The sequence below is a fragment of the Carettochelys insculpta genome, chromosome 16, assembly GCF_033958435.1.
Source record: "Carettochelys insculpta isolate YL-2023 chromosome 16, ASM3395843v1, whole genome shotgun sequence".
Taxonomy (NCBI): domain Eukaryota; kingdom Metazoa; phylum Chordata; order Testudines; family Carettochelyidae; genus Carettochelys; species Carettochelys insculpta.
The window spans coordinates 18,993,250-19,011,303 of record NC_134152.1 but is presented as its reverse complement, the minus strand read 5'-3'; the positions used below and the strand labels follow the sequence as shown (position 1 = coordinate 19,011,303).

The window sequence follows — 18,054 nt, the reverse complement described above, 5'->3', positions numbered from 1 at the left end:
GTCTGAGAATTTACAAGATTAGGTGGATAGGTAACTGGAAATTCTTGCATCACCCAAGGTATACAGCCTGATTATGTTGGGTGAAAGGATGTATATTAAAGTGATTCACTTTTTGAAATATTGTGTTAAATATGTTTAATCTTCGTGTTTGTCAAGCTCTTGAAACATTTGAAGTTACACCATTCTTTTCTATTTGTTTTTTCATTGCAGACATATTCAGGGCTCTTTTGTGTTGTGGTAAACCCATACAAACAACTGCCCATCTATTCAGATAAGATTATTGATATGTACAAAGGAAAGAAGAGGCATGAGATGCCACCCCATATCTATGCTATTGCAGATACGGCATACAGGAGTATGTTGCAAGGTAAGGCTGGAAAATATCTTGGCTTGGCAATGTGATAAAACTTAGAAATCCCTGAGCATCAACAGACCATTATTGTTATACAAGTTTATTCCAGTGAGGCAAGGAGCTCGGTCAGAATAAGATTTACAGCCCTCTTCGGTTACAGAAAAGCTACCCGAGCTTTCTAATAGTTCCCGAGGAATTCTTTGGCAGGAATTGCAGTCCATGAACATAATGTGACTCAAAAAGGAAAAACAATCCAAGAGTCATATGGGCAGGGTTTAAAGACAAGCAAATAGTTTTGGCAAATACGGGCATGGAAAAGTTCCCTCCCTACCAATGGAGATTATTCCAAGGCTGGCCGCTAAGTTCCGCTGACTCCTCGTAACATTGCTTTATGCATGATGCAGTGAAGCAGATTAAAACCAAGTGACTTCTCGGTTACCATTATTTGGTTGCTTTCTCACATTTTGGAGCTGGGGTCCTATCTTTGACATCAAGGATGTGACCAGACTTGTAAGTGTACAAAGAATGAACTGCATTGGGAGTAGGATCAGGCCCCAAAATTACTGTGGAAGAAACTTTTGAGGTGACAAACCATAGACTCAGAGAAATAAAAGCCTGGATGAGGCCTGCAGAGGTTATCCCTTCCTCCCCACTCCGCACACATCTGTGCATCAAGTAAACATAGACTATCTGTGACAGTGGTGTTTGTCTAACTTGTTCTTAAAAAGCTCCAGCAATGGGGATTCCATAACCTCTCGTGGAAGCCTGTTCCTGTACTGAACTCTCTCTATAGTTAGAACAGATGATCCCCAAACTGAGGGTGCAATGCCTTAAGGCTGTGTGGTGGAATGTCTGGGGTTGTGTGGCAGGGCTTGGGATGGTCCTCTTTGAAAGGATCAGGACGGTCCCCCTTGTGGGGTGGGCAGAGAGTCCCTCCCCACCAGTAGCTCTGCAATGGGCCACATACCGCAGCTGACCCCATCCCCAACTCCCATCCTAGCACCTGGCCCCATCTTCAGCCTCAGTGCAATTTCACTCCCAGCCCCACCCTCCCTGCAGCCTCAGCCACTGTCCGCAGTTCCACTCCTGGCCCAGGACTGAGGCTGTGAGCAGGACCAGGAGGAGAGCCACACTTGACTGCAGGCCTGGCTGCCAGCTCCTACCACAGCCCAGCTGCAGCTCTGTTTTTTTCCCCATTCCCAGCCTGGGCCCCTCTCCTGGCCCCACACTCATACCCAGCTGTCACCCCAGCCATGGCCAACTTGGCTTGGCCACACTCCCCTCCTAAACACCCTGGACCTGATCCCAGTTCCTGGAGGGCAATGACAGGGTAAAGGCAGGGGGCTACCCTCCAAAGTTTGACCACTGCCTTAACATATCTGAAGGCTGTTATCAAATCCTCCCCTCAATCTTCTTCTCAGTTAAGTTTCTAGTCCTGTTTTTGTAAACTCTCCTCAGAGTTCATATTTTCTAATAGTTCTTGTTTTGTTTGGTAGCTCTCTTCTAGACTCTCTCTCTCCAGTGTGTCCACATCTTTCTTAAAGTGTGGTGCTCAAAAGCTGAACGCTGTATGTCAGCAGAAGCCTCCTCAGTGCAGAGTAGAGTGAAACAATTAACTCCCACATCTGCAACAGAACACTCCTGTTAATACAGCCCAGAGTGATATGAGACTAGTTTTTGCTACTTCATCACGTTATTGACTCATTTGCAGATTGTGACCAGCTATGTAATACCTCGATCCTTTTCAGCAGCATTACCACCTACCACTCCAGTTTGGTTTTGTGCATTTGATTTTTCCATCATAAGGGTAGTTCTTTATATTCATCACTACTGAATTTCATATTGTTGATCTCAGAAATAAACCTCTAAAGCCTTCTAGAAAAGCTTGTAGCTTGTCTCAGAACCAGCTACAAATATGGTCCAGGAACCCTGAGTTCAGATGAACTGCACTGTCTGCTCCATGATTGTTTGAGATAGGCAGAAGTAGCTGTAGAAAGATATTGAAAAATGCTGTTGAAGGACCCCATCCTGCAGTCCTCATTGACTTAAATTTTACCTGAGCAGATTGGGCCCTGAGATTGCTGGACTTGGAAAAACTGGTCCTGTAGCTTGATAGCTGAGCTACTGTGAAGGGTTGATTTCTTTGTGATTTATTGTATGTTTAATCAGTTTAAGTTTATTTACACAAAAATATGATTACTATTCAGGGCAGGTCTACACTTAGGGAGAAAGCCGACATGAGATACACAACTCCAGCAATGTGAATTTCATAGCTGTAGTCGATCTACCTCAAGGTGAATTCCTGCTGCATCCCCACAGCAACAGGTCAACAGGAGAAATTCTCCCATTGACTTTTCTACTTCCTGACAACCCATGGAGTACCAGGGTGGTCAGAAGAGTGATTAGTGGTCAATTTAGTGTGTCCCTACTAGACCTGCTAAATTGACCCCCAGGAGATCAACCTCTGGAGAGTTGCTCTCTAGGTAAGTGTAGACAAGCCCTCCGAGAAACTGAGCAGGATTCAGCAAAGCGTTTTGCACTGTGTATTATCTGTGTGTCATGTTCCTATTTAGTCAGTTTATTCAAAACTCTATGAAATACGACCAGAAGTATGTTCTGATGCTGTGTCTGTGCGTCCTCTCTGTCTTATACTGGATGATCTTAGTTGCTAGTTATAAGGAATCAGCAATTAAAGTTACCAGTCCTTAATCAATAATCTGGAATGTCATAAATGGTGGCTATTGTTTATTCATGAGACTTCCCCAGGACACAAAGGAAGGAAGCTAATTCCCTGCTTTTCCAGGAAAAGCAGTGCTCCTCTTGTATAAGACTGGCTTTGTTGTGTAATTAGTATGTAGGACCTTGCCTGCAGCCTATATTAACTGATGGTGGATAAATAATAAACTTTAGCTGACTTCAAATATAGCCAGATGTTTTAATGTAGTTGAATAGTAACGTGGAAATACATCTGTTGACTATAACCCAACAATTTAATATACTAGGAGCCTAAAGTGAGGCTCCAGAATTTATATTTAGGATCAAAGTAATTAGCTGGACTTTTTATTATTATTATTTCCCCCCAGCCCCCTGAGCACTCACAGCTTCTGCTGACTTCAGTGGCAATCATAAGTGCTGAGTACTTCTGAAGTTTAAGCCGCTTAGGTTCTAGATTTGGATTTAGGTGCCCAACTTCTTTGGCGCATTGGCCTGTGTGTGTAGGAATATATATAATCCCATTTAAATCCTGGTGAATTCAGTAGCTGCCACACTGTAACAGCCTTTGTTAGCTCTGTGGCTGATGTGGTGAGAACACAGTTTGCTTTTCTTATCTGGAAACCACTTTGGCTGAGTGGGTATGGAGATAAGGTCACAGTCTGACCGAAGAGCAGAGGGTTTTGACATATCACTGTAGTGCACAGAGAAGATATCAACTGACAATGTGCTTCCCTCGCCTAATTATAGCAGCAGTTACTCTTATAAACACATGCAAATAAAATCATCTTACACCCAAAGTTACTGTATAACCATACAAGAGGCAAAAGCTGGAATTTAGTTTAATGCGATCAGGGAAATCTCTTTCCAGAATAGCAAAGCTGGGCAAAGTAACCCCCTCAGTATAAACCGATGTCAGTGCTCCTCCTTGGTGTTAGGGATGCTGTGGTGTCTGGGGCTAGAGCTAGCAGTCAAATTTTGTATGGAGGTGAAAGAGGAGAGGGTGTGAGAAGGATGAAGGCCAGGCATCAGGGCCTCTCTCATGACTTCACCATCAGACTTGGTCAGCTTGGCTGCTTCTTCAGCCCAGCTACAAATTAGCTGCAGCTGACTGGAGTGTTGCACCTGCTCCACAGAAAGCTTGTTACAGGGGTAAAGAGTAAGGAGATGGTTAAAGGCTACCTGCCTGACATACATCCAAGAGGGGTTTAAGGAAGGCCCTGTCCTATTTCTGGGGCTGAGAGAGGAGTGTCTTGTCAGGTTTTGTGAGAGGGAGGCAGGGAGGCTGACAGCCACACTGAGCCTTGGGGCAAGGTGAGAGAAGGCCCTGCTCTAAGCCCCTGGAAGGGGCAGAGCAGAGGTGAAAGGGGCAGGGCTGGGGGGCAGTCAACCCTCAGGCCCCTCCCCCCAAGCTGGAGGAGTAGTCGAGAGGCACAACACCACTCCAACCCCTGTCGACTGCTCCATGCAGCAGTTCAAAGGAGCCAGGAGATCCCAGCCACCCTAGAAGGACATTTTCTCCTCTTGTCCCCTGCTGTCATGCGCATGCATGTGTGTGCATTTGTGCATGTGTGTGTGCATGCGTGCACGTGTGTGTGTCTTTGGCTGGGATCCCCCCCTTCCCTAGTGGTTTTGCTTTTCCCGGCTACATCTGCACTGTGTTCAGGCTCCCAGCAATTCACTTGCCCTTGGAGGTGCCACAGCTTCTCCCATGGAGGGCCTCGGTTTGTTTCAGTGTTTCTTGTGGGGCTTGAGGGGTGGCATTTTTATGAGCTGGTTGGTAGAATTCCTGCTTTGCTTTGCTCTGCTTTGCTTTGCTGGCCCAGCACCTTTGATCCTATTGCTGGCCCCAGTTCTGAGGGGATCTCTGCTGTTGTGGCTCGGGGGTTAACTCACTTCCTTGAAAGTGACCCTTCTTGGCAGCAGTGAGGAAGGGAGCGGTGGGTGGGAGACAAAGAGGAAGAGCTCAGGAGTCTTACTGGCTGTATTGTCATTGTCTGTAGTGCTGTAACCATACACAGCAGCAGACTCTTCAACGGGAGGAGCACACCCACAGGATCTTGTCACTAGCCCAGGACAGCTACACGCTACTTACTTATTTACGTGCTAGGAAATGTACCCAGTGTTGCTCAGGTCAATAAGAACCGTCTCAGCACAGGGGGCTGTGGGTGTGTGGAAGGGTGGAGTGAGGGATTGGGGGTGCGAGGATGGGCTAAGGGAAGACAGCGGTGGGTGCAGGAGTGAAGGAGAGGGACTGGGATAGTTGGGGGGCTCAGGGCAGGGAGTGGGACATGCAGGAGTCAGGGTATGGGGCTGGGATGTCTGGAGGGTGTGGGAGTGCAGGCCACGAGGCAAGGGTGTGTGTGTGTGCACAGGGGAGTCTCAGGGCATGGGTGGTGGGCGTGGGAGGGCTCAGGGCAGCTGGTTTGGTGTGTGGAGGGGGCCAGGGCAGAGGGTGGGGGTGCAGAAGTCAGGGCAGCAGTTTGGGTGTGGAGGACTCTGGGCATGGGGTGCAGCAGTCAGGGCAGGAGTTGTGGGGCTCAGAGCAGCAGATGGGGTTGCATGAGTGAAGGCAGGGGGCTGTGAGGTTGGGGACTCAGGGCAGGAGTGGAGGGTGCTGCAGTGAGGGCAGGGGGATGGGCAGCTCAGGCCAGGGGTTGGGTGTGGTGGGGGCTAAGGCCTGGGGTGGAAGAAGGAGTAATCAAGGCAGGGTTTGGAGGGCTCGGGTGTGGGGTGCAGGAGAGAAGGCTCAGGGCAGAGCACTGGGATGTCTCTGGGGACTTATAGGGACCATCCACTGAATTCCAGGCACATCCTATTTTACTGGCAGAATTAAACCCTAGCCTTTCTTTAGGTTAGGATAAGAGGAAGCTGCCTATCAAATTTGGTGGTTCTAGCTCTTACAGTTCAGGAGGATTTCTTGAACAAATTGACTCATGGATGGGCAGACTCACTGATAGACTCTAAAATGTCTCTCTCTTTGGATAGCTAGCTAGCAAGATAGATAGATGCCAGTCCAGATTCTCTCCCTTTCAGAGAGAGCTTCAGCTGCTTTTGATGCTTTAAAATTGGTGCTTTTGTCTATTTGGGCTTAGCACATCGGAAGCTGTAGCATGCGCAGCGGCCACACCATGATAAACCACTTCGACAGGTGGGCTTAACCAGGTGAGGGTAGCTGAAAGGTCTGAAACCTTCAGTGAGATAGCGACTTGCCTATCCCAGCATGGGAAGTTGACTCTGGTGGACTGGATGGATGAGATCAACTGCAAGATCCAAAGACCAGAAAGGCGGCTCTGCAACGCTCTTTGGAGACCGAAGGGCTTGACAAGGCACCGAAGACAGTATGGCCCTCCACTGCAGCCTAGGAAGTCTCCAGCCATGATGACTTTTCGTACCACTGGAACCAGGCTTCTGAGGCTGAGAGAGTGGCACTGCCCCGTGCAACGGCTTTTCCACTTTAAACATTCTCCCACATAGGTTATTTGCACATTCTCATGTCTCAAGTCAGTCTACTTTATTAGTCTACATCTTCTGTTTACTTCAAAGTCCTGCAGCAATGGGGGAGGGGCGAAGCAACAGGTGGAGGTGACCTCTGGGAGTCGTAGTTCCAAACCTGCACGTAGACAGCTTGTGGACTTTGGTCGCTCGACTCTGATCCCCAGACAACAGAGGAGTTCGGCAACGTCCCAGGAGACTGAACAGGCTTTTTTTAGGTGCAGCACTGCTCACACTCAAATGAGGGAGAAGACTAGAAAAGGTGTCCCAAAAATTGCTTGTCCCAACCAAACTGGCCAGCCTGCCGCAGCTGGAAGTTTTACTCTCTCAGTGGTCGAAAAACAGTGAAAAGAAAGATGATATTTGGAGCATGGAATGTTCACACCCTCTTGGACAGGGAGAACACTATGAGACCTGAGAAAAGAACAGCCCTCATAGCATGAGAACTGGCACACTATAACATTGACATAGCTGCCCTGGCCGAGACCAGACTTGCAGAGGAAGGATCCATCTGCCAACCAAAAGGAGGTTACACCTTATTCTGGAAAGGCAGGCCAGAAAATGAAGAGAGAATCCACGGAGTGGGACTTCCCATCAAGACATCACTTCTGTGCCAGCTTCCTCACCTATCAATTTACATCACTGAACATTTGGTTGAGCTCTGCTTCCCCCTCAACCCCTCTCGCCACGTTACAGTCATCAGTGCTTATGCTCCCACTCTGACTACCAGCGATAGAGCAACAAGCTTCTCCTCCTTTCGGATATCTTCAAGAACAAGGGCAACAAAGCTGACTGTGGAAATTACCAGGGCATCTCCCTTCTCTCTACTGCTGGGAAGATCTTGGCTCGAGTCATTTTCAACCATGTGATCACCAGCTTCTCAGGGGAGAACCTACCAGAGGCACAGTGTGGTTTCTGCCCAGGCTGCAGCACCATTGACATGATCTTTGCTGTTCATCAGGTCCAGGAAAAGTTCATAGAGCAGAACTTGGATCTATGTGCCATCTTTATAGACCTGCCCAAGGTGTCTGACACCATCAACAGAGAAGCCCTGTGGATTATCCTGTCAAAATTCGGCTGCCTGAGAAGATTCATTAACCTCATACGCGTGTTCCATGATGACATGACTGGCTTTGTTCTTTCTAATGGTGAGTCCTCAGATCCATGAGATATCCAATGGCATGAAGGAAGGGTGCATGTTGGCTCCAGAGCTATTCAACCTCTTTTTCATGTGTATCCTCAGCCACACAGTGAGGGACCTGGACCATGGAGTCTACATAAAGTACAGGCTTGATGGGTCACTTTTCAATCTTCGTTTTCAAATGCTAAAACCAAGACCCTTGAGAGGCTCATCCTTAAAGCTCCTTTTGCTGACGAATGTGCACTTATGGCACACAAGGAATCTGATCTCCAGTTTATCGTCGACAAGTTTGCTGAAGACACTCACTTCTTTGGTTTGACCATCACCCTAGGAAAGACCAAGGTACTGTTTCAGCCTGCTCCAGGATCTGCTGCTCTCCTGCCTTCAATCTCCATTGAAGGAACAGAGTTAAAAACAGTAGATGAGTTCAAGTATCTCGGCAGTGGGATGTCTGAGAGCGCGAGTGTTGAATCAGCACAATATCCGACAGTCCACTAAATTGCAAGTGTACAAAGCTGTAGCCCTGACCAGTCTCCCGTATGGATGTGAAACCTGGACCTTGTACAGAAAACATGTGAAACTGCTGGAGCGCTTCCACACACGAAAACTGAGGTCAGTACTGCACATTTGATGGCAGGACAGAGTCTCAAACCTGGAAGTCCTTCACAGAGTAGAAACCACAAGCACTGAAGCCATAATTCTGAAAGCCCAGCTTTGCTGGACAGGGCATGTCATATGAATGGAGGAGTCAAGCATCCCTATGCAACTCCTCTATGATGAACTGTCCCAGGGCAAAAGAAATCAAGGTAGGCCTCACAAGAGGTATAAAGACTGCGTGAAACGTGAAGGCCAACATTGCTCATGCTGGATTAAAGCCAAAGCAGACAGAGCAGCTTGCAGAAGACCGAACAGGCTGGTGTGCTCTTGTATGACACATGTATGATAACTTCAAAGAGCTGTGATGCATACGCCTTATTGAAGCTCATGAGAGGAGGAAAGCAACAGCAGCAGCCACACTGACAGAGCCAGGCAATTCCCTTGCCTTGCTGTGAATGTCCATGTTGTTCAAGGCTTGGACTCCTCAGCCATGTGTGAGTCCACAACTGATGAGCCTGTGCAAGCTCAAGATGTCATCTTCGGACACAACGGACTGCCGAGGTTTTGCACGTCTACCCAAATCCAGCCTCACAATATCTTCATGTATTCTGTCAGAGTTCCCTGCTGGTTGCAATGGTGAAAGTGCATGTTAGTGGGAGCTGTGGGTGAGCTGCAGAATATGTATATATATGTGCATGTGCACAGGCAAATATAGGGTTTGAATAAATGTTTACAGCTGGAGTGTAAACAGAAATCCATGTTTGCAAAGCATGCGTTGTAGCACTGACTGCTTGCATGGTCTCCTTGTGAGGTTTTAGTATCATGCATAGACTACAGACAAATATCCTCCTTTGAAAACCAAGATAATTGGTATGTTTTATAAAGTTTAAAGAATTGTGCTTTAATATTTCCTCCTCAGGACTGCATGGTCCTGGGCAAATCAACTCATTTATTTTAGTCTGAAGAACAATTCATAAGGGGGTAGATTGTTAGCTGGTGTAAGTTGCCATGGCTGTGTGGAAGACAACAGAACAATGACAACATCACTGGCTGAGGACTACCAGTCAGTGCCGGTGTGCAAAGCCAGCTTGGGCAGCAGGAACAGTTGGGATAAAGCTGTCATATGGATGTGGAGGCTCTGTCCATAGGAGTCAGAGATGAAGGTCTATTACAGCCATCGGCCTGTTTAGGAATCTTATAGCTTTTCCATAAAAAGCAAAAACATAAGAGCCACATCCATACAATAGAAGGGGAATGCAAATGTGTGAGACTGAAAATGCAAATGAACCACAGATTTACATATCTCATACCTCATTTGCATATGCTTGTGCGATAACACTTCCAGAAGAGACTTTTTGAGAAGGGAAAAACAGCTGTGTAGACAGGGTTCCCTTGGAGAAAAAACACGTTTTCAAAAGAACCCTTCTTCCTAAAATGAATGCAGAAGAAGGGTTCTTTCGAAAATGGGGTTTTTTTCCTGATGAAACCCCATCTATATGGCTGTTTTTGCTTCCGGAAAAGTCTCTTCTGGAAGCATGATTACATGAGAATATGGAAATGAAGCATGGAGATGTAAATCTATGGTTCATTTGCATTTTCGATCTCGCTTATTTGCATTTCTCTTCCAGAAGGGGAATGCTGTGTAGACATAGCCATGTTTAAGATGGTTTAAAAGCTGTCCGGCTTTGGAAGAATGGGTGAAAAATAATGAAAGAAAATAAACTAGTTAATAAGTTGGAGAGGAAGGGAGGGAACCTGCACCTTCAACATGTTGATTAATAAGATAGACATGGAAACAGAGAGAAGGGCTGCTGTGAAGACCCACCATCCTGCAGTGACTTTCATGGGACCACATCAGACGCTTCCCTTTTCAGCAGGGTAGCCAGGAATAAACGTAAAGAAGCCAATGTCTGATCATGGCTGCAGTCTGTTTTCTCCTTTTATGGTAAAGTTGCCAACTTGCTGCTTCCTTGTGATAAACCATCAGATTATGTTTGTGATTAAACAGAACGAGCTGGTCTAGTGAGGGCCGTGAGGTGCAGGAGTGTTACAAGCAGTCTGAAGGCATATCAATAAAACAGCTCAATGGCTTCCCGGCAACGCAAGCTGGGTTTTCAGAAAGCCTGGCAGGGATGGGGATGATTTTAGGGAAGGGGTTCCTAAACTTTTTACATCCCACCCCCTTTTGCCTTGTCTGATACTCTCCCCTACCCCACACTCTGCAGGAACCAGGACTGGGAGAGGGGCTGCAGATCTGGGATGGGCAGACTTTGACAGGGTTACGAGGGCTAAGGCTGGGGGCACAGCTGGCCGTAGAGGCAGGGCTGGGAGCAGGGCACCAGGAAGCAGTCAGGACTCTGTGAGAGGGGTCCCAAGCACAAGAACAGCAGCCAGAACCAGCAACCAGGACCATGGCCAGGAGAGGTGGCACCATGGCATTTCTTCTCTGCCCCATTGGGAGCACTGAACCAGGCCCCAGCCAACCCCGCCCCCGAACATTCCTCCACACTTGAATAGAGGGGCATACAGTTTGGGGATCTTTGTTTTAGGGGCACAAAACTGGGTCTCTGAAAAAAAAAAAAAAAAGACCAAGAGGAGACACAGATAGTATTTCCAGAATGCTGAAGGGAACAACAAGGGTGGTTATAGCAAGATTAATTGAATTAACATAAAATATTTTGGATTTTTTCCAAACACTAGCCCAGCTCCTATAAACGCATTTGCACTTTAAGTACTTGTGTGAGTAGTACACTTCAAGCTGAACTACTTGCATGAGTAAGTTTAAGGACATGTGTAATTACACTGACAATGGGGCAGTGAGTGTAAGTATTCTCACTGTCCAGGGCAAAAATATCAGCTGGTGTGGAAAATTCTAAAAATAAGTGATAAATTATTTGAAGGACAAGACATATTGGAGGTCTGACCATCATTCAAGGAAAGCGTTGCTTTTAACGGGCTTCCTGACTTTCTTCCTCCTTAACTTTTGCCATTTGTTACACTAGCTGATGCGTCATTTATTGGTGCAAATCGCCTTTGGAAACCTCTGTTCATGCATACATACAACTAGTTTGTCAGTTAGAGGATTAGCAGAGTGGAGAGACTGCACGCGTTAGTGAGATGGAGCTGAAAGTATAATGACTTTGCACAGCTGCCGGGTGGTCGGAGAGTTAGAAGGGGTTAAATCCTGGGGCCAACCAGTGAGTGATCTTGTGCTGCTTACTGACAAAACCAGAATTCTCTCTGTGCGTTTGTGGCTTCCCCTCCCTGCCAGTAACTCTTTTCTCACAAAAGTCCCAGTCAGGCATTGACATACATTCCAGTGCTAGTTTATGTAGCCTGCTGGCTGGTGGTCTGTTCTGGAGAAGCCTCAGCTACGTCTTGGTCTGCTTTGGTTTGTGCTCACTGATCGACAGATAAGTTACACCCAGAGCAGAGGTGAGGATGCTGGACACTTCTGATGACATCCATAAGGGGGGCAGTAAAAGAACCCCCAGTGGTTACAGTTTGCTTGGGTCAGCCCGATTTCCAGCTCTTAGGTGCAGAAGTAGCCAAAGCAGGGGCTGCTGCACTTAGAGGAGGATGTTCAATGGGGCCACTCCTCCCCCAGCACTGCCAGGACCACACACACACTTTTGGGACACTGGGACTCAGGTAGTATCTCCCCTGCTCCCCCTGAGCAGTGATAGGGGACAGCCATGGGGAAAGGCTGATGGGGAGGAGCAGAAGCAGCCAAAGCCAAGGCCTCTGGACATTCAGAGAGCGTCCTACAGTTTTGACTGGATTGTCTCTGCCCCGTGCTGAGTAGTTGTTTTCTCCAACTCTCTCCATCATGGTCTCTTGGCCAAAGTGTCCCTCTTCACCTTCTTCTCTGTTGCCCTCTACCCACCTTCCTTTCTATGTGCGTTTAGCTTATCTGCTCTTAACTAATCCCCTCCACCCTCCTACAGAAATCATTGTGGTACTAGTATGAAGTGTGTTGCCATTGCATTTTGTTTATTTAGTTGGTGTGTTCCAGCCCTTCTCCCAGCCTTTGTCTGTCTTCAGTGGGGCTGAGAGCCACCATGGGCCCCAGAGCAAGGTGGGAGGGGGGCTGGTTCTGTACCTCCAGAAGGGGCAGGGCCAAGGGTGGACGGGGCGGGGCCTAGGGCAGTCAGCCCTTATCAATGCCAGGGCCTTTTCCCCCTCACAGCCACGCAGAGCAGCAGAGCAGTGCTGCCGAGGCACTTCAAAGAGGCCCTAGCTCCAGGCACCGCCAAAGTAGCAGCACTGGTGGATGGAGCTCTGGGCCTGCCAAGCCCCTGTGCAACTGCCCTCTTTGCCTCCCCTCCTCTCACGTTGGCAGGCCTGTCTGTCTTGTCTATTTGGACTGTGAGATCTCCAGGTAAGGGACAGCCTGCTGTGTCCAGTGCCTTCACCAGTGGGGCCCTGATCTCGGTGGTCCTCAGGCACTACTGTCATAATCGTGGTTGATAACAGTACTGAGAGAACAAAGGGAACCGACAATGGTGAGTGTGGGATACAGAGTTTACTGAGCACAGGACATCAATGAAATGTAGATTTAAGTGCTGCTGTTTAGCTTGTTTAAGGCTAGAGGCAAAAGGAAAAATAAGGAGAAGAACAAGAGCAGAAATGGATGAGAAGAGAGAGGTGGTTAGAAAACCTTGAAGTCCATTGTCCCATCTGAGTATTTTCCCATTGGAAGCCTTGTATCTAGGAATTGCTGTTCTGTTCTGTTTTCTTTAGCTCTTCTCTGGCTCTATGATGTGAATATCAAAACATACCAGATACTTCAGTTTATGCACAACAGTCTCTATTTTTAGCAAACAATTTACTGTCAGACTTAGAAATCCAACTCAGCCCTACTTAGAAATATTAGTTCAGTGAACAAGGCTCTCTGCTCCCCTTATCAGAAACTATTTAGTTTGCAGAAATGTAAAATGCGCAAACTACAGCTTTTAAAGTATGCTGCTTTCAGCACGAGTATTCCATGAAGAAAAAGACTTGTTGTTGTAGGGTCTGGCCCTACACCACTGAAAGACCAGGACAGGAACAAGCTCTTACTATCTTTTTATGGTGAGGTAGAATCATCCCGAGCCTCATCTAGACTTGTGACCTGGAAGTCAGTTTAGAATCCTGCAAATTTAAGAAGACAAATTCGTCTCAGTTTGCCACATTTTTATATCAGGGCTGTCAATTAACGCACATTAACACCTGAGATTAATGCAGGGCAGAATTAGGGTTAAAAATATTAACATGCGTTAATCACAGATGGCGGGAAACCAGCGTGAGCTACTCTAGAGACCATCTGCAGAGGCCAGGACCAGCTGAGCATCTGCCAGGAGGGGGAGGCATGCCCTCTGGGCTCAGGAAGGTGCTGGTGTATGTATGTATGCACACAATGGGGTGGCCTGACCTCCTGCTCCTTGGGATCCCCACATCTTGTTCACCCATCCCCTCCCTTGCCTGCCACCATCAGGAAGGACGTAGTGGAGCAGAGCTAGAGCTCAGGGCCAGTCCACTGTGTGGCACCACCTGGAGGAGCTCTACACTGAGAAGTGAGCAGGCCAGAGTGAGGGCTTTGGCGGCGGCTCCCTCGGGCAGGGCTGGGCTCTTTCCCTTCCCATGGCAGCTGCTGGGAGCAGGGGTTGCGCTGTGCTCTGTGCTTTGGTTGAGTGCTGCTGCTGTGAGTTGTTGCTGGGACTCTGCTCTGCACCACCAGGAGACACTCCCTTCTCTTGAGACAGCCCCAGGGGGTGAATCCTGCATCCCCATGCAAACAGACCACCCCCACATCCCCTTCCCAAACCCCATGCACTTTGCACTGTGATTCAGGGGTAGATAATAGTCTTCTTGTTATTTCACAGCATGATTAATCACAATTAATTTTTTAAATAAATTGACAGCCCTATTTTATATGTATGTCTACAGTACAGCAAGTGTTAGTTAATTAGATGTGGTATTAACATTCAGTTTTGAAAAGTTATTAGCACAACATGCCTAAAGTGGATATATAGCACTCTGCACCTCGGACCACCACCCTGGAGCCCCTGTAGTAACCACCATCTTATAATTACGATATGTTTTGTACAAAGCGTGCCTTGCGACACGTCATTTTGAAAATCATGGTCTGTTGGACAGCATGTGCTATCGTCACATGGGCAACTGGAAAGTTTTGCTGTGTGTGTGTGTCACTGAAATGTGATGTAAGAACACCCACAACTGGCCTTTCAGATGCAACAATGGATTCACCAGAAATGCTGATGTCTAAGGAAAGAGAAGGGAACTTTCCCAACCGCAGTCCCAGAAGACTTGTCAGAGAGACCATATAGACAATGAACATTGTTTGACCAGTGGGGGCAAATCAGAGGTGAAAGTAAGCCAGTGCAGCTCCATGCACCATATTAGCTGTATAACTGTCACAGTGTGTCTGAAAGACACCACACCACCCCTGTCCCTCCACGGAGCTGCCTCTCCTCTAGCTCTCTCTGTACAGCAGGAGCCCCACAGGAGAGCAGGGCTGGGGTCGGGGGTGAAGCTGGGAGCAGTACTGTCTCCAGAGGAGCTGCCCCTCCCTGTCCTCCTGCAGGGAGGCCACTGTGCAGAGCCAGGGGAGAAACAGCTCCATGGAGGGGCGGAGGGACAGGCTGGAGCTTCTTCTTTCCCGACTGGCGGAGGCCCCCTTAGCCCCTTTTTAACAGGCAACATGGAGTGGCTAGGGGAGGGATGGGGAAGATCATGAGGGCCCCAGGCTGGAGGTGGGGTTGAGTCACATGGGGGTTGCATGCCCCCCACATGGCTGGTGTGTCAGCCACGTACAAAATTAACTTTACTTTCACCCCTGGGTAAACCCCCATGTCACATGCACAAATCATCCCAGTAAGCTGGAAGAAACTATAAGAGAAGGGAGGTGACATCACAGTTTGGTCTCACCCTCCCTCCCCCACAACTCAACACCTGGAACCTTCTGGAGGGCAAAGGCTTTGAAGTTGGAGCAGTGGTCCTGGGCAGTCTGTGCTACCAGAAAGATCGACCCAGTCAGGGTTGATCTTCCAGAGTTCGATTTTGCGTATCTGGTAGAGATGTACAAAATCAAACTATCTGGGGTCAGCACTGGACCCCTGCACTCCTCAATATCGCCATCTGTGTAAATGGCCAGGTAAGTCTTCGGTAGAAAAGTCAATTCTAGTTATGCTAGTGCTGTAGCTAGAATTGCGAATCTGCAATCAACTTAACTCCCTAGTGTAGACCAAGCCAAAGTGACCGGGTTAGAACATCTGTCGGTGTGAGACACTGCTTGAGTCAAATTTTTTTTAGTTTCTATTAGATGGCGTATTTACTTTTATTTCTTAGGTAATCAGTTTTGAGCTCTACACTATTACTTATAATTCCTTAAAATCTGTCTTTCTGCCGTTACTAAATCTGCTTTCTGTTTCACCTGAAACAAATGTGTCTTAGTTGAAGAGCTTGGGAAAGTGCAGCTCAGTTTAGAAGGGCTAGTGTGTGTCTTCTCTGTGTTGTGGAGCAGTGGAGTTGGTAATGAACTTACCCTGGCCAGGCTCCTGACCAGTGCTGGGGTGTCAGGCTGCAGAGCTGGGGAGGGTGGGGGGCTGGCTGAAGTCTCTATATTGTTGGGTCATGAATGTGGCTGGGAGAGGTAACTCCTGCCTGGAAGAGGTTTGTAGCTTGCTAACAGCATCACAGCATGAGAGACAGCCTAAGATGGTGGAACAGAGGGCTCTGTGGTCCCGCAGTTCAGGGAGTACCCCAACAACTCTGTCCCAGGGTACAAAAATTTTAAGAGTTTAAAGCAGGGGATGAAGATAGATATTCATTCACTAAATACACATTCCTATAAATATGCATGCACTGCATGATAATTTGTCTTCCTAATTGGTAAGACAGTTAAAACAAGCCAGTTTCTCTTAGCAATGTCAAATGATTCCATTAAAATGTCACAGATCTCCAAAGACTATTGAGTGCAGTTCCTCCAGGAATCTAAAAATTGCTGTGCACTTTTCCCTGTGATTTTGTTGTTTGACAGCTTATAACTGATGATGTACAGCTTGACAGATAACTTCTTTGAAGTGGCGCACAAATCTATGGTTAGCAGGAAAACAGCTCGATTTTGAGAAACTGAATTAAGGACTAATTGTGTCTCAGCAGTTGCTCATTTTTAAAATAGCTTTATGTTGCACTGCAACATTTCATCATCATACTTTTATTTCAGCAAGCTATTGTTTTCTGACCAGATTCAGACATCCCAATTTCTGCTAAGCAGTATGTTACATTGCAAGCATTCCTCCTGAAATCAACAGCTGCTCACGAAGTAAGGTGCTACTCAATGTGAATATACCTCGCTCGTATAAATTGTCACTGTAAATTCTATAGGCTAGATTGTGAAGCCTTTACTGTAGCAAAATTCCCATTGACTTTAATGTGAGTTTTGCCAGAGTTAGAACTGAATTTAAATTGGAAAAAGACTAGGATTTGGCCCTAAATCCTTTAGAAGTGTACAGGGGTTATAGGAGAGTACAGTACCTTGGTTCTAAAATGATTACAATCTACATTGGTAGATTGGTATTGAAGGCTACAGCCTGGTTAGGAAAGATAGGCAGGGAAAAAAGTGGGGAGGTGTTGCCTTATATATAAAAAATGTACACACTTGGACTGAGGTGGAGATGGACATAGGAGATGGATGTGTTGAGAGTCTGTGGGTTACTTTAAGAGGGGTAAAAAACAAGGGTGATGTCCTGTTAGGAGTCTACTACAGGCCACCTAACCAGGTGGAAGAGGTGGATGATGCTTTTTTGAAACAACTAACAAAATCATCCAGAGCCCAGGATTTGGTGGTGTTGGGGGACTTTAACTATCCAGATATATGCTGGGACACTAATACAGAGGGGCACAGACTATCCAATGCGTTCTTAGACTGCATTGGAGACAATTTTTTATTCCAAAAAGTTGAAAAAGCCACCAAGGGAGAAACTGTTCTGGATTTGATTTTAACAAATAAGGAGGACTTGGTCGAGAATTTGAATGTGGGAGGCTGCTTGGGTGAAAGTGATCATGAAATCATAGAATTCACAATTCTAAGGACTGGTAGGAGGGAAAATAGCAAAATAGAGACGATGGACTTCAGGAAGGCAGATTTTGGTAAACTCAGAGAGCTGGTAGGTAAGATCCCATGGGAGGAAAAACTGAGGGGAAAAATAACTGAGGAGAGTTGGCAGTTTTTCAAAGAGACATTATTAAGGGCCCAAAAACAAGCTATTCCCCTATGTAGGAAAGATAGTAAATATGGGCAAAGACCGCCTTGGCTTAACAAGGAGATCCTGCATGATCTCAAATGAAAAAAGGAATCCTATAAAAAATGGAAACTAGGACAAATTACAAAGAATGAACATAGGCAAATAACACAGGAATGCAGGAGTAAAATTAGAAAGGCTAAGGCACAAAATGAGCTCCAACTAGCTACAGGCATAAAGGGTAACAAGAAGGCCTTTTACAAATATATTAGAAACAAGAGGAAGACCAAGGACAGGGTAGGGCCATTGCTCAGTGAGGAGGGAGAAACAGTAACGGGGAACTTGGAAATGGCAGAGATGCTTAATGACTTCTTTGTTTCGGTCTTCACAGAGAAGTCTGAAGGAATGCCTGACATAGTGAATGCTGGTGGAAAAGGGGTAGAGTTAGTTTTTGAAATAAAAAAATAACAAGTTAAAAACCATTTGGAAAAATTAGATGTCTGCAAGTCACC

The 18,054-nt window shown here is 46.9% G+C and overlaps 1 protein-coding gene across 3 annotated transcripts in view; it reads left to right on the top strand.

Moving 5' to 3' along the window:
• MYH11 (myosin heavy chain 11) overlaps window positions 1–18,054 on the top strand; it is a 118,441-nt gene that overhangs the window by 20,225 nt on the left and 80,162 nt on the right. For all 3 annotated transcript variants that reach the window (XM_075011267.1, XM_075011266.1, XM_075011269.1), the window contains exon 3: window positions 211–367. In XM_075011267.1, the coding sequence (XP_074867368.1) occupies window positions 211–367 (157 nt within the window). The remainder of the gene's footprint in view (window positions 1–210; window positions 368–18,054) is intronic.